The sequence below is a fragment of the Eleginops maclovinus genome, chromosome 8 (genome assembly GCF_036324505.1).
Source record: "Eleginops maclovinus isolate JMC-PN-2008 ecotype Puerto Natales chromosome 8, JC_Emac_rtc_rv5, whole genome shotgun sequence".
Lineage (NCBI taxonomy): Eukaryota > Metazoa > Chordata > Actinopteri > Perciformes > Eleginopidae > Eleginops > Eleginops maclovinus.
The window spans coordinates 19,829,028-19,845,855 of record NC_086356.1 but is presented as its reverse complement, the minus strand read 5'-3'; the positions used below and the strand labels follow the sequence as shown (position 1 = coordinate 19,845,855).

Here is a 16,828-nt window from a genome sequence, read left to right as displayed (position 1 = left end):
GTCTGGACACAGAGAGACAACACCAGTGGAACACTGAATGAATGGGGGGGAAGTGAGCCTGGGAGGAAAAGAGGCTATGTCTTTCAACCTTGAGAATCCTTTGAATGAAAATATGTAATTTGTTAAACATAACAACGCAAAAACAGACCCTGTTTACCAATATTTTACAACCGCGGATTGACCTCCTCTAAAAAAACATATCTACAAATGACTTGTACAATATACATTTTTAACTATTTATTGAGGCATTTTTTATTATACTGTCAATTAGTTTTTAATGTATTTTATTTTATGTTCTGTCTTTCTTCAACACTTATTCCTGGTGATCTTATGTTGTCTTATCTTATGTCATGTTATTGGAAGGTATCGTGTCTTGTCTTGTTTTGTCTTGTCTTATGTTGTCTTACTTATTAAATCATGTGGAGTATTACATCCTCACTTAAGTAAAAAATGCAAAATATGTTTTCCAATCGTTTTGTCTGTTGTGTTTCCAATAAAACTACTGGCCCAATTTCATGAAACTTGGAGGAAAGGTTTAAAAATAAATAACTCAATACATTTTGGATTCGATCCAAATTTAGTTCTTTACAGTTCTCTAAATATTTGCAAGAGAGGGCAGTTGGCTTCGGTGGAGATCTACACTCTCTGAATGTCATTCTAGTTTTAATATCAGTACATGTAGAGTGTGGAAATAGTTTTTCCACGTGAGATATAACAACAGCTGTACACTCATTAACGTCCAGTTCATTCATGAAAACTCATGAATCAGACATTGGTGTCATCAAAGCGCCCTTTGAAAGGAAGAGCAGCAACAACCACAGGCCTTTATGTTGTCATGTCTGCACGCTGTCTGTTTTTGAAATTCACTCAAAGGACTTTTTTGTTGAGCCGTATAACCCTGCCCAAACCCCACACTGCTTTTTTTTTGGGGGGGGGGCTGTCTGGATATGTCGGTAGAGGTTGTTTTTTGATGCTTGTAGAGCCGATCAGTAATATAATGGCTTCCTGATTTGTTTTGACTCACCTCAGTGAAACTTGCTGACCGAGCTCTTAAAGCAATTGTGGGTCTTTTTCCGCTCTCTCTGACTCGCGTGACCCTTGACCCACTCCGGGGGTGGGTTAGGGGCCCGAAGGTGCCGCAGCACGTGGAGGGCAAGAGTTGGGTCAGAGAATCACGGAAAGAACTCTCAGAAGATCAAAAGGAAGACCGATATTTGGATGGTGGGGATGTAGCTTCAACCTTTTTGTTTCTGTCATGGAATCGGTTTAGATTAATTTTCGATCTTCCAAAAAGTATTCTGCTAAGCCTTCCCAGGGGGGGCTTTTGGACGGTGCGAGATGGTTCACATTACCAATATGCTGCTACTGTAGATCTCACTCTGTTTGCTTTCAGACACAGTCATGTTCATTTCCTCAGCCAATGCTGACAGAAACACACACCAGTGGAGGAATTCAAAATGTTATGATACGAGCGGATCTGCATTACTCATTAAGATGCCTGGCTAATGTGTGTGTTTGTGTGTGTGTGGAGGAAAGGGGGGGGGGGGTGTGAAGAGGAGGCAACCGGGGGCAGGAAAACCACATCCATATGGTGAAGCAGCTCCACAGACCCCCATTTTCCATAAGCTTCTACCCCCAACACCAACCCCAAATACCTCACCAGCACACACACAGCTGATGTATAGGAAAATAGGTTAAAGTAGCATGAAAGCTGAGGTTCTCCAGACAGTCTTTAACCCCCCCTTCCTCTTTCTGGTCTCATTCATAGTAGCCACAGTCTGCCTCCGCTCTATCCCTATATGATGATTGATTGAGATCTCGATCACTGTTTTGATTTTGTTTTTCTCTCTTTGGCTTTTGAACAGGGCGGCCCCGGTCCCCATGGAAATCCCGGCCGAGCTGGTCCACCAGGGCTCAAGGTATTGTAAACACACACTTATAGTCTAACTAATGATTACAAATCGGGCTTTTTTACAAAAGCCTCGCAGCCATTTAGATTTTTCCATTACATGATTATGTACCTGCCTCTAATTATTGTTTAATAAGTAGTTTATGATCTTCTCCTGCCTCTAAGGTGAGATTTTCTATATCAGCTGGAGTATATAAAAGGCATCAAGGGTAATGGAGCTTTGTGGCTAAAGCATCTGGGTCATTTAAGCTCAGTGCAGCCACACCTAAACATTTGAGGCATGACAAACATCCCGGCACTTAAAAGTGAATAGATTCATCACTTTTACATACATGTGGGCTGCCAGGGTGAAAATGTGGTTTAAATCTCTACACAGCGGCTCAATTTGAGCATATCTAGGGCTAATGTGCGTTGGTGCTGCATCATATAGCAGCCTTTGCAGACCATTTACATGCACATATACCTATAGAACACACTACAGGAAAGAGAAAACCCAAAAAGAAATAGGGCCTCCTAAATACATGAAAAAATATTTTCCACATACAAAGCATAACTAATTAAGAATAACAGAGTTATACAAAGATATATAAAAGACAAAGACATTGGTTACCACTGCACAGAGCACAGACAAACAAAATTATAGCTGACACTGACTTTTTCAGCACATGGGTAACCTGTGTCCAGAAAGGAAGGGATGTGGGCAACATGCTGGAAAATGTGTGTGTATGTCTATACATTTATATACTGTTTCCATGTTAATTTGTGTCCATGTGTTACCAATGCAACTTGAGCGGAGAAAGGCAGCTAGTTGAACAGCGGGGGAGCTGAAGTGATTTATCAGAGCTCAAGGGAAAAACATTACACAAAAACTGTCCAATTTTAGCGTGTGAACAGGAGAAGACCATGTCCAAGACAAATTCTCTGCATCCCTCATCTGATTGTCTGCACTGATGTATGCTTTAGCAAACACTTTTGACCTCTGGCACTGTGTGCTTAAGAGTACATAGTAAGGCGCAGTACCTGTATTCAAAGTGCATTATAAAGATGCCTTTCAGAAATGACAACTGTGCAGCAGCCCTCACCTCCGCAGTTCACCAGAAGGGACCGTGATTGTCCTTGTCTCCCTGATGCTTGTCTCCAAAGCTATTAGTGAGTTTTATAGGAGCTTAGTAAGTGGATGTTGTATTGGATTTTGTTAGCATTTCCCAAACTGTCAAGCTATTCCTTATACTATCAACAATTGCCTGGTTAATGATAACAAAAGTGACACACAGAACGGCAGATTTAGGGGCGCACACTAAGTACACTAGGTACTCGAGTTATACTGGGCGGGGAAAAAAAAGTAAAATATTTGAAACCGTGCGAATAAGACTGATGCCAAGCCCACTTTTTCGACCTTGCAGGTGTGTTGAGAGAGTGACTCTGAAGTGTTTGATGTGCATTGCGATTTTTCCTCTTTCATCTTTAATATATGAAACAAAGTTGTAAATAGCAGGGGTCCGTGCACTCAGCACTCGGCCTAATTTCCGATCCATAGCTTTGATGTGCTGACGTTATTGTTACCTGCTGACAATGAAGCTTGCTGTGTGTGGCTGGAGGGGCACTGAACCCACATAATGCTGCTCATCTAACAAAGGCATCTGTAATGGGAATTTATCAGCTACATGATAACTCAATCCTGTTGTTCTGCATCAATTGTAGCCTATACCTATGTATGGAAAGTATGTGCCATTTTTTTTACACTGTAACCCCTTTTTTAGTCTTAATTAAAGGTGTTAACCAGAGAAATTAAGTATATTTTTGGATTTGTGCACCAACACAATGTCTTCCTTTGTGTGTTTTTTTTCTTAATCAGGGTAGGAAAGGAGACCCTGGCATGTCACCTGGGCCAGCACCTAAAGGAGAGAAGGTATTGCAACTTTTCTTACACGCTACATTAATTTCTAACAAAGTCCTGCTTGGCAAGCTCCAAAATGCTGCAAAAGTGCATTTTGATGATTGTGCTTTCTGGTTTAGGGAGACTCAGGGATTATTGGCCCGGTTGGACTGACTGGTCAAGAAGGTCGGAAGGTAAGAACGATCAATACACCCCAATCCTTTGTACTGAATTCCTTCAATTAAATGTAATTCATTGTTGTTATATGCTTGCCATAAGAGCTAATCCATAAATAATTGCTGTTGTGTGTGAGCGAAGTGCCCTCATCTGCAAATATAAAATGGTACAGCCCTTGAAAAGTTTTGAAAAGCCCAGACCATCTCATAACCTTATTGTTTGTTGTATTGTGTCTGCTGTGATGTGTGTACTGTATAAACTCACTGATCTTTGTAAAGTAAACTCACTGATCTGTGTATGTTCCCTCCTTGTCCCCTTCACTCTATTTCCCTTTCCTCGTTTTTGCTGTGCTCACCATTTATTCCATCTGTGTTGGCTTGATGCACCACAGAGGGGTTTTTAATGTTGGCAGGAAGGATGTCATGAGGGATGGAGGAGTTTTTTCGTCATTAGGGACATGAGGATTGGGATCATGCATTCGTATACAACATCACCAGTGTCAAGATGTTTTGCTACTTGAGTGATTCATGAGTGTAGGGATGAATTAGTGGGACAGAGCTTCTGGTAGACAATCATACAAAGAGTGAGTCTAAATGGAATGCTTGAGTTGTGTATTTGTCCATGTTTATATCATTGTGTAATATGTATTGTCTATGTAGTAATTATAGTCTGTAAACACATCTATTGCACTTCTTACAAGCCTGGAGATCAGTTTCTCTTCCTTCTCCCATTTTCTTTTTACTAGCTAGTAAACAATTTAGCACAGAGGCTAAAACGGTTAGCTAAAGGTCAAAATAGTTCGCTTAAACTTATGGATAACAGTTCAAGTTTTTAGCTAAAAGTAGTTGAAATGGCTAATGTTGAATTAATCAGGGAAAAGTGTTGGTTTAAAGTCTGTTGGAAAATAAATAACCCAAAGTAATGGACCAGCAGTGAGCCAAAAGTAGTAAACAGATAAGAAGTTAGCTCAAAGTAAACATTTGAAATATTTATCTAAAGCAATGGATAAACACCCAAAATAGTAACCTAATAGTTAACTTAATATAAAGGCAGTTAAAATGGTTAGCTAGGAGTAACGGTAGTTGAAATAGTTAGCATTAATTGTATCGAATAATGCATCAACTGTTAGCAGTAGTACATTTGAAATAGTTAGCTGAAATTACTTAACAGATCGGAAGGTAGCCCAAAGAAAAACCTTGAAATATTTTGCTAAAAGTAAACTTAGTTGAAAAAGCTAGTGTTAAATTTACCAAGTAAAGAGTTGATTTTCAGTAATGGATAAACCTTCGGATATAACTAAAAGTATTAACAAAGTTAGCGTTAAAGTAGTGTTAAATACAGTTGAGGTGCTTAGAGTGTGCTCTTCAGGTCTGTTGAAAAATAGTCTCTTTCATTATTCCTAAACAATCAGATGTGAGCACGTATCTCAAGGTGGCAGAAGATCTCATACACTGCTTTCAGTCAAAGAGAATTGAGCCCAATGATGCGCACATTTCAAACAAACAGAAGAAGTAGCTGAGTAATTGAATTCAGCAGGTAGACTGTTTGCATTTCAGCAGAGGTGTAAAGTGCCTCTGTCTGTGTTCAATGACTTTTCCAAGCCACAGAGCTCTGCAGTGTCAGACTGTATTGGATGGCTGCCTCGAGTTTAACATATGGCTCTTGTTAGCAGTTGGCTTTTCTCTGAGTGTCTCTGTGTCCAGTTGTATGTCTCTGTGTTTCAATTTTACACACTCGGGCAGAACGGAAAATGTAAAGCTTGTGGAAAACAGTTTTTTCAAGCTAAATGAGTCTTGGCGGTTATTTTATAGAAACATAGACAGTTACCGAGCTGCAGGTAAGGCCATCAAACAGACAACTGAATGACCTCTTATACTGCTGTTTAGCATATAGGTAAGCATAAGTGGCCTGTATAGAAACTGAAAGTGCGTACTCCGTAATGGTTTAAATGTATATGAGCAGTTAATTGTCTCCATGAAGCCCAAGGATGTATAAAGTGCTGCAAGGAAGAAGTACTTTTGTTAGCCCGAAAGGTGGCATTGCATCCTTTTTCTCGATAATTGCATAAAATAAGCTCTGTGGCAAAAGTGTATAAAACTTTTTTTCATTCAGATAATGTCATTTTTAAGTGTTAATGTAATCAGCAGCGAATAATTAACTAATTAACAAAGCAAATAACTTCAACATCACCAACATTTAACTAAAAGCAAAAATGTTTGGTTTAATGTTTTTTAGAAGTCTCATTTAGCTGGTTGTTAGCAAATGCCTTGTTTAAACCATTTAAAAACTCCAAACATTTCTAAGTGTGGTATTTACTGACACATCTTTGGTCTTAAAACAAAATTGAAAATCTTTTAAGCTTGTGTTAACTACAGACATTAATTAATGCCCATTAAAAAAAACTTTGATTTCAACACCAGCGACCAAAAGTGGAAACATGCTGACTCATTTCTGGGCTTTAAGACTGATTCCTGCAGCACTCTATTAAACCAGCTCCTAAGGAGTATATCAGATATCCAAGCATCACATCATCATGTCACGAAGTTGTTGCCATGGTATCCTCATCAACACACACTGACATCATCACAGCATGCCTCAGGTATCGGTCAGTGAACCACAGACATGATGACTGTGATGGAAACTTGTAAAAATTAGCCGCATGGAGTCAACTTCCTTTTCCGTGCACAAAAACAGAATGGCGGATTTACGCATTTGTGCTAAACAATGCACAATAACTACAGCTGTGTTTCACACTGTTGATGTTAATGCATCTTGAGCCCATATGCCTAGCACCCTCTATGACAGAGATGTGAGTCAACGTTCGGACGGGCTGTGGAGAAACAGGCTTTGTTTTGTTCCGTTCATTTTTCGGTCAGCTCAGGTGGAAAGTCCCAGGCGCGTCCTGAATAGAGGCAAGGTCACTACAAGCATTGATGACTTTCATTGCAATTATAGAGGGCCGCCCTGAAACATCCAGGGTTTTCCTTCCTCTTCATTCCACATTTCAGTGGAGCGTTACTCTGAGTTGCGGTTTAGGAAAACAGGACAACAGCAGCTTTTCTTCTGTTCTGCTCTGTATTTTCCCTTCCACCTTCTCTGTCTCTTTCACACACAAACACACCCAACACACACTGGCTCTTTATCAGCCTTAGCTTGACACTTCAACTGGGAATTCTGGAATTTGGCTTCTGGTTTTCCACGGAAAACTTTAATGGAGAAAGCAGTGGTGCTTTGAACGTGCGATAGAAGAGTGTGATTTTACACCACCGGACAAGCCAAGCATGTTCCGCTCTGAACAGCATTTGTTCTAGACTCTCAATGGCTTTTCAGTATGGCAGGCAGGGTCAGGGAGAGGGGACACACACACAGGGCCAAACCACAACTACAAGGCCGCATTACAAGCCACACGTCTTACCTCACTCCCTCTGTGTCTATTCCCTCTGCGAACTGATCTGAATCTTCTCACTGGTTTGGCTGCCTTTTCTACATCTGTCTTTCACACAACTGCTGCTTTTTCTTTCCTAAAGCCAAGACATAATGAACAGTAGCGATGTGCTGGAATGTAACTGAGTGCATTTACTCAAGTAGGTATGACTTTGAGATACATTTATTTCATTCTAGGCAACTTTATACTCCTCTTCCACATCTTAGAGGCTATTACTTTACATTTTAGCTCTATAATAGATTAAATTGTTCATCTCTTTTCTGTCCAGTTAATATCATGCATCTCTAATTTGAGGATTTACACTTCTGATAAACTAAAGAATGAAGTGCTCCTTTATGTTGTGAGAAAACTCTGCTATATCTCAAGCTAAATCATGTCTTTAAAATGCCTTATGAATATGCTGCGTAATGCCAAGCTGAAAACATGGCTGCTTTCCTCTCAGAAAATGTGAGCTTTTAGAGATACGTTGTTCTCACAGGAAATGAAGATCTTATATTATGCATTGCTGTAAATGTATCATCTTAACAGTATACAACAGTTTAAATTAGCATGACCTGGATATATTGCAAGATATTGGAATTGTAATATATTTTTTGTTAAAACAAATACTTATTTGTATCAAAGAACTTGCTAGATGTAGTAATAGCGTATCCAATGTTAATATTCAACTGCATCACAGTTATCAAAACTATATAAATGATCGTGTCATTGCATTTTAAAACTGAGGTATTCTGTAAAATAAAATCTTATTTCCAGGCGGAGTGTTGTTGTCCCTGAAGGTCTGTTACAGAGACCATATGCAGCTACAAGAGTCCATAATCCATAAACACTCATGCAGACTCAGTTTTTGTTATGCTATATTCTGTTAAAATATGACCCTCTTGAGACACATAATGTTGGCTCTTTGTTTATGATAAGTTCCTTTATGTACATGTGCTTTTCTCCTACATACATACATATACATTTGTGAGGACTTTAGGTTCAGTGATTGAACACACTGTTTGTAGACTTCTATGTATTTCCATTAGCACACAGTGAAAAGGCTGTGAATGCAAATGTATGAATTGCTGACTACTGTAGATTACATGCAGAGGATTTTCCTGTCAGCTGAATCTAAACCATCGTTCTCCCAACAAGAGTATCCTTCAAATACAGAGCACAATAATTTCCTGTAGTTTCCCTGCAGGAGCTCCACAGTGTATTAATCACACTCGTTTTCCTCGTTTATGCTAGACAGTTTACTGTAGGACACTAATCTGTCTGAAGCTCCCCGAAGAGCTCTTCCAAACCAAAGTCTCTCCATTCAGATCCTGCCCGCTGTTCAAACTAACAAATGCACATGCTAATCATCATTGCAATTATGGGAGAAGTGAAATCAACCATCATTTTCTTTTGCAAGAAGAGCAACAAATCTGTCTTCCACTGTTTAATAGTGATACTGCATTTAAGCACAACATGCTTCTGAAATTGCGACGCAGTCTGGAGATGAGATGTTTTTCTTCCGCCGGGGTGGATTTCAGCCAAATTGTCAGGTTAGGTTCCTGCAGTTGTTTGGTGTGTCTGTGCCCGCCAGACATCCGCGTGGAGGCTTTATGTTAGCCTGTATGTGCAGAACATGCATGGAGCCAGACAATTACTGTGAGCAATCATCTGGCTCCACACTGCAGAGGGAAGTTACAAAGAGGGAGACAGAGAGGGTGGATTTAAGCAGGGATTAATGATGTGAGCGGTGTATTTCTGCTACCAGACAGTGGAAGATCTTCGTCATTTGTGGTGTACATTTGTTAACCATAGATTATCTTTAGTTTGATGAGGAGAAATGCAACAACGTGTGTTCTGGCTGCTTTAAAGTCTTCAATCTAGTAGACACTTTGGGACTTAAGTAAAACTTGGAATTTTCTAGAACACTTACACTTTTTTTCAACTCAAGAAAAAATTATATTCCATATGATGTGTTTTTGCACCCCTATGTGAGCAAATATTTAAAGTTTTTTAATTTAGTTTGAGACTGTACCTAATACTTATATTGTGTTTGTAGTTTCTTATCATACTATATTAAGTCTTTGGGCAAAAGACTAGGGACTAGTTTTTCCTGTCTAAATATATTTGTAATTAAGTTTTTAAAAGAAAACGGTAGTCCCATATTTCCAAAGACTAATTTATTTGAAAGAAATTGTGGAGGCAAGCCCAAAGTATGTCTTTTATCAAATGAAATTCAAATTCTAAGTTAAGGGCAGAAAAGTGTGTCCTCCGGATGCTCCCTCTTAGTCAATAAGTCAACTTGCCTTTTGTTTTGGTTTTGTCAATTTCTTACTCCTGTTAGTCCTGCTTTTTTGAATCTGAATGACCCATTTCCAAGATCTCTCTCATAAGATGTAAAGTAGTATTCGATTAAATCATCTGATCAAGGTTATGTGAATACTTTAGTAGAGGACAGCTCCAGTGGGTACAGGGTAGCCGGTCAGAGGAATGATAAATCTTCCGCAGACACAATCTGTCTTTTATGATCATTTCTGCTAAAATGGGCTTCCCTGGGGTGTTCCCCGAATCAGTGGGGTAAAATGGGGAAGAAAAAAGTGTTACAAAGGGAGTTACCAGGGAGCTAAATGAAAAGCGTTGGGTGCGTTTATCTGATTGAACACACATGCTCGTTAAACAAGTAGTACCAAACCCAGGAGGCCGCTGGGAAGGGCTGCTCTCATTATAGAGCTCTTAATGAGCGAGATAAGATCAGAGATGTCCGGGTGGGGTTGGGAGGGGTAGTGTAATACCCAGGACCTGCACAGTGTGTGTAAAAGTGTATGTGTGTGTGTGTGTGTGTGTGTGTGTGTGTGTGTGTGTGTGTGTGTGTGTGTGTGTGTGTGTGTGTGTGTGTGTGTGTGTGTGTGTGTGTGTGTGTGTGTGTGTGTGAGAGGATTGTGGACCTCACAACCTGGGATCAAAAGCCTCTACATATGTTTGTACTAACTATGTGATTAGATGAACATGTATCTTTGTGCTTAAAAGGCGTGTGTATTGAGTGTTGCTCCTCCTACACTTCGATGAATACATGCGCACATATTTTCTTTAATGTAGGTGTTTACATTACAGGTTATCAGTTTTGTTTAATTCATTCTGCCAACTTTATACATGTTTTCTGTGGGATTAACAAAGGAAATGAAAGATTGAATAAAGAAGAAAATACACACAGAAATATTGATAATATAGTAAAGAAATCCAGTTTTGGAAAGGATAGAGAGTCCATCACTTGTATCTTAAATAGTTCCCCCAAGTTATTAAAAAACAGACACCAGATGTGGAAAATTGTTGGATTGAGGATATATTTGTCTCCTTTGCTGCCTCATGAGTATGGCATTGGGTCACTACATTGCCTGAAAAAGGGAGCTCTGGAGTGAAAACCGTTCAAACTGACGGAAAATTCGAGGCTCATGGCAACAGATTTCAGATTCGGACACATGAAGGCGAGTCAGACAAACATAAATTCATCATCACAATATTATAACTGCCCAACGGGCCAACATCAAATGGAAATCTTCTAAACAGGCACCATGTGTCTGCACTTGCATCCATCCCACAACACTGCTTACCAACAGTGCTTTCACAAAGTTGTGAAAAACACACACACACACACACACACACACACACACACACACACACACACACACACACACACACACACACACACACACACACACCTTTCCGTTCATGTTACAGCAGTCTCTCAGCACCGTGAAACATCTGTTTGTTTAATGTGTATTACTCACCTGTTTCAGAGTGTCTCCTCCTTGTGCTCTTTTGATGATATGCAACAGATGATGTGAGATGATAGCAAGACATATGCCAAAAATAAAAAGGGGCTTTGATTTGCCTTGGATGCAGAGAAAATGGTACAGTGATGAATGATTGGGTCAATGATGGAGAAGGAAACAAAAATATACTTTGATTTAGGTGCAGTATAAGGCTGACGTTTGCAGTTTGAAGTGCTGGTAAGAAGGTGTAAGCCGGTGGAAGTGATGGTGTAAAAAATGAGGGAAGAGATTCTGCTGCAGTCAGATGTCCAGGCTGAGAGACAGTTTACAGGAACTCTGGGAGTGTTGGCTTGGTTCTCTGGAGCTGTGGTTTTGGAAAATGGGACAACAGGAGTCTCTCCTTTCTTTACCCTTCTGTTTTTATTTTGTTTTCCTTCCCTCTTTCCTGTCTCTCTTTTGCTCTCCCGCTCTATTAAACTGTGGTTTTAAATGGAACGTCTTCCCACCTTTGATTTAGTTTCCCTCCGCTCTTTGTTGGGGGTCCGTGTTGCTGCAGTCAGCAGAACTGTAGAGCAGCACTATGTCAGACTGTCTTCAGTGTTGTAGTCTGCTCTGCAGGCGGAGGGAGGGACCAGATATCTGACTCAAACAGGAAGGCATTTATATCCTGGACATGCCAGGATCCTGGCACGGCCTCAGCGAGCTACATTTCTCTCTGAACACGACCAGTGGAAAGTCTGATCCTCTGACAGGAGAGCAGATTGATTCCTTGCATATGGCACTGAGTAGTTATAGTTAACATGCATATTTCACTCTGCACAAAACTCCCCTTCTGGTATTTCTTTGTCTGTGAACTGCTTTAGTGTTTTATGTCACCTGTTGATTATTTATTCCAGAACTAACTTCTCATTTCTCTTTCTGTTTGCCTCTTTAGGGACAGAAAGGTCACCCTGGTCCACCTGGACTCCCTGGAGAGTCTGTAAGTATCTTTTTCAATTCCATTGAAACCTCTTTCGCTTTTGATATGAGGCTGGGCGACAAATGCACAAAAACCTATGTACACACTACAAGAAAGGGAAAACCCCCAAAGCATATATTGGCCTGCTTAATACTATGTAAGTGCATTTCTCCCATACCACAGCTATTGTTCACACTACCACTAATCCCACATATCAATATGTTTAACATTCCCCTATCTCATCCCAAAATGATGATGTAGTCTTTATATTTCCCATTACATGCACATGTTTTCCTATTTTGGAGTCTACCATCAAAGCGCTTATCGCTGACTAATCCTCAGATTCTCCCGCTTCACCTCATTCTTTAAAAACGTGGTCGTCATGTACTCACTCTGTGTGTGTGTTAGTGAGCGCACCAAGCATGCCTGCAGTGTAGCCAGATTAGATTAGCCTGTTCTGAAGCACTGGTGAGGACAGACATCTGGCCAGAGTGTTGTGCTGCAGTGATGCTCTCCAGGATATCACAATGCCATGCCAAAGAGAGAAAAAAGAAAGAAGAGAAACGGTACCAAGCCAACTGGGCCAACAGTGACACACTCTTACACTGCAGCTCTGGAGAAAGTTTTCCTTTTTGAGACAGTTAGAGCATTTTATATTGCTGCTATCTTAATATGGTGGATTTTATTTCCCTTATACTCCTCCTCTGCACGTCCCTCTTTGTGAAATCAGTTCAATGAACTCCTTTATGCTCTGCTACAAGTGGGAGGAGGCTGTTCGGTCCAGCCCATAGGGACTATTTTAAGTGTGGCGCATCCAGGCCAAAGCTATTTCCAATCGGGCAGGGTCATACTACTGTTTGTATTAAGGAAAGGCAAGAGTCATGGAAAGCAGAGTGGAACATGCACCTCATTGTCATAGTTTTAAAGTCCCCGTTCTCCGGAGTGACGTCAGGGCAGGGAGTTCCCACATTACTCCTCGTGGAGTTCCTCTCTCGCTGCCATGTCCTTACACTGTGTCCATCCTCAAACGCCCCCTTCTTTCCCACAGAAATGATGATCATGGCCTGGAGTCTGAATCTCTTTAGCACCAGTGACAGAGGCATCAGCACAACTGTTTGGCAGGTCCTGATTTTGCAAGGGTCCAGCTGCAGAGAGTGCTGTGGACCCTTTGTTACTATAATACACCCCCTTCACTGCCGGCCGGTTTAAGATCCAAAATCCCTACTCAGCCAAAGTCTTAACTAACTGGCTGCATTATGCACTATATTTATCCAAGAGAGGGAATGGCGAGCAGTGCACATGGCCGCACGTCTGGAGTGTGTCAAAGGAAGTTATACATGAACACTACACAACCTGCTGCTGTATGTGTGTTATGCATACTCACACACACATAAACCAAACTACAAATTAGCCTCTATGTGTCGACCACATCTCATCAACCTTGAGCAGGAATCATGAGTCCTGGTTTTCAACTTGTATTTATATCGTTTGTAGGAATGTGCAATATGCAGTGGTGGATGTGAGAACATTTACTCAAGTACTGTACCTAAAGTACACATTTAAAGTACATGTAGTTAAGTGTTTATATTTAGTGCTGCTTTGTTCTTCTACTCCACCTGATTTGACAGGCACATCTTGCACTGTATAGTTATGATTACTAGTTACTTTACAACATAAGGGATCAGAATTTCAAAACACAATTCAACAGATTTTTTTCGATATGATATTATGCTTGAAAGAAAACAAAATATTATCTATAATCAGTTAAACTCATCTTTGACATTGTTTATTGTGGATTTGTTTTGTTTGTTGTCAATTAAATTGCATTCATCAGTGTGGGGCTTTAAAAAAAAAGCAGTAACATGAGGAAATAAAAATTATATACAGTAAGTGGTAAAATATCATGCAGTAAATCTAGTGAACAGCAAACAATTAGAATAATTCACAGTGATTATTTATTATTGAAGAAAATGTTCCTTTTGTAATTGTTGTTTTTGCATTTTGATACATCAATTTTGTACATATTGATGTATCAGTTATATGAATCTAAAGTAATATAGGATAACTTTCATTTAGTTCTTCACTTCTAGTACTTATGAACTAATTCTCCAGATATTAAGTATATATCCTTTACCTACAAATTCATCTCCTTATTACACAGCAGCTGAACGCTATCCTCTCCTCCTGCAGAATGAACAGCCTGTGTGTTTGTGGTACTGTAATTTTGATCACACACCCACCTCTCTCTCTCCCCCTTTCTCCCCCCCCCCTCTCTCCCACCCCTGCAGGGAGAGCAAGGCCCAGTCGGAAGCCCAGGTGCCAAAGGTTATCCTGGCAGGCAGGTGCAGTAAATCCTCTGCTGTGACTGGTACTGTTGTAGTCGGGATATAGTGAGGGCAGAGGGCCAAGTGGTGTTATGTTGAACTGCTGACCTGCAGGAACATATTTGGATGAAAACAATCATAATAATAATAAAAACGAAGCCACCATAAAGCCAAAAGGGTAAATGTATTGCACAAAATCGTCTCCAGTTTACTAGCCTGTTTACAATAATTTATACAAACGATCTAGGAACAGAATTGAACAAACTGGTGGAATTTCTTATGTGTTTGATAGCCTGGAGGTTGCTTATTTTAACATGCAATTCCATCCTTTTGCACGATGGCAATCACATTAACAGTGAATTTCTGGAAACACTATTTCAGGAATAAACCAGTAAAGGTGTGAAACCGCTGAAATCAAATTCCCCCCTTTGTTTTCCAGGGTTTACCAGGGCCTATAGGACCAATGGGGCCTAAAGGCGTCCGGGTAAGTTAACTCAGCATCTTCCCGACACATTTCCTGCTCAAGTTCGATTTTATCCGAGTCTAAACAACTAACATGGAGCTCTGACAGGACCTGTGATCATGTTTACAGGGGGGCGGACTGACAGCTTTCTGACAGTTTTTATTAAGCAATATTTATAGAAGAGTCGGAACAGGCAGAGTTGTTTAATTAAAGGTTGCAAACTGTTGGCATTTTGTGCTGTCAACTGCTGCGTGTGCATGGAGAACACCAAAGTGCACGCATGTGTAGAAGCATGCACCTCTGCACACATGACCGCATTCATGACCCAATCAGTGCGCGCCACTACTAATAGTATGCTCAACTAAGGAGCCTTTAGTCGTAATGTAAACATTGTATCGCTGTATACTGACGCTTTCTGAAAGACTGGCTGTTGATAAGCCTCGGCACACAAACACACAGCCTAAAGGTACACAAACAAAGGAACGCCCGCGCACACAAACAGGGATTTTTATGTTGCTTTCCAATAAAGGTTCTTTATCAGCTCCCCTTGGCTGCTCCGAAGGCCCCCCCCCCACCCCCCCCCCCCCCCCCCTGCCCCGCTGGCTGGAATTTCCTGTTTAAGCTCTGTATGAGGCCCTGCTGTCTTAAGGAGGCATTCCCATCCTGCCTCTCTGTCACTGAGCCACCTTTCCAAATACTCTCTTTTGCAGTAATCTCCATATTGTGCGACATAAAAACCACTTGCCTGTGACTTCCTCCAGTGTTCTACTTGTTGTGGTGTGTGTGCTTTTGTGTTCCTATGTGTGTCTCCCCCTGCACCAGCAGCTCACTGTGATGTCCGGGCAGTCTTCAGAGATCCCTGGCGTGAGGGTATGTGCCCTTGGACTACATCGTGGAAGCCAGCACCATGCAGTCCATGGGCATATACACTTGCCTCATGGCTTGGTTCTTCATGAAAGTCCACCCTATCCATACTGGACCCCCCAGTTCCCTGAAACGCAGCCCTATAGAGCCAATGGGAGTTGCTGTTCTTCCTGCTGCTGCCTTTGTGGCGTCTTAATACTCACATGCAATGTTCCTGTTCCTCCTCTCTTCTCTTCTTCCTCTCCTCTCCTCTCCTCTCCTCTCCCCTCCTCTCCTCTCCTCTCCTCTCCTCTCCTCTCCTCTCCTCTCCTCTCCTCTCCTCTCCTCTCCTCTCCTCTCCTCTCCTCTCCTCTCCTCTCCTCTCCTCTCCTCTCCTCTCCTCTCCTCTCCTCTCCTCTCCTCTCCTGCAGGGTTTCATTGGAATCCCGGGGCTTTTTGGCCTGCCTGGGCCTGATGGCGAAAGAGTGAGTTCTTGTAAAATGTGTATTTTCTCCCGAGGTCGACAAACTACTGAGATATTTCAAATTAGTAACTTTTTCATCATTATAAGTAACAAAACTACTGGTTAGAAATACTGTGCTAAAGTAAAAGTGTTTACTTAAGTAAGAGTGTAAAAGTATTAGCAAAAGTACACATTTTTTCACAATGGAACATTTGAGAAGAATTTATATCATATTACCAGATTACAATTATTGTTGCATTAATGTGTTCATCACTTTAATCTTGCAGCTGGTGATGGTGGAGCTTTTCTTACACTATATATAAAGAAGGGTAGCTTGGGAATTTCACCAATGGATGGATAAAGTTGTATCTTAAGCTATCATCAACAATTGTAAACTTTAAGTGAGGTGTAGTAGAGTAAAAGTTAAAAAAAAAGATTTGCCTCTGAATATTAGCAGAATAAAAACATAAAATGGGAATACTTGAGTCCAGCATATATATTCTCTAAAGCACTGTCAATTCTTGCAAAAACCTCCAGTGACCAAGTGAACCCGGCTAATGGACCCTATGAGATGAAACAGTGTCTCTCTTGCCGTTTCATTCAGCTGTCTTGTTGTTATTC

At 40.8% G+C, this 16,828-nt stretch overlaps 1 protein-coding gene across 1 annotated transcript in view; it reads left to right on the top strand.

Moving 5' to 3' along the window:
- The window catches only part of col27a1a (collagen, type XXVII, alpha 1a), an 87,710-nt gene that overhangs the window by 26,746 nt on the left and 44,136 nt on the right, over nt 1–16,828 (top strand). Inside the window, exons 5-11 of the mRNA XM_063890285.1 lie at nt 1,866–1,919; nt 3,765–3,818; nt 3,926–3,979; nt 12,091–12,135; nt 14,403–14,456; nt 14,878–14,922; nt 16,176–16,229. Coding sequence (XP_063746355.1) covers nt 1,866–1,919; nt 3,765–3,818; nt 3,926–3,979; nt 12,091–12,135; nt 14,403–14,456; nt 14,878–14,922; nt 16,176–16,229 — 360 coding nt within the window. The remainder of the gene's footprint in view (nt 1–1,865; nt 1,920–3,764; nt 3,819–3,925; nt 3,980–12,090; nt 12,136–14,402; nt 14,457–14,877; nt 14,923–16,175; nt 16,230–16,828) is intronic.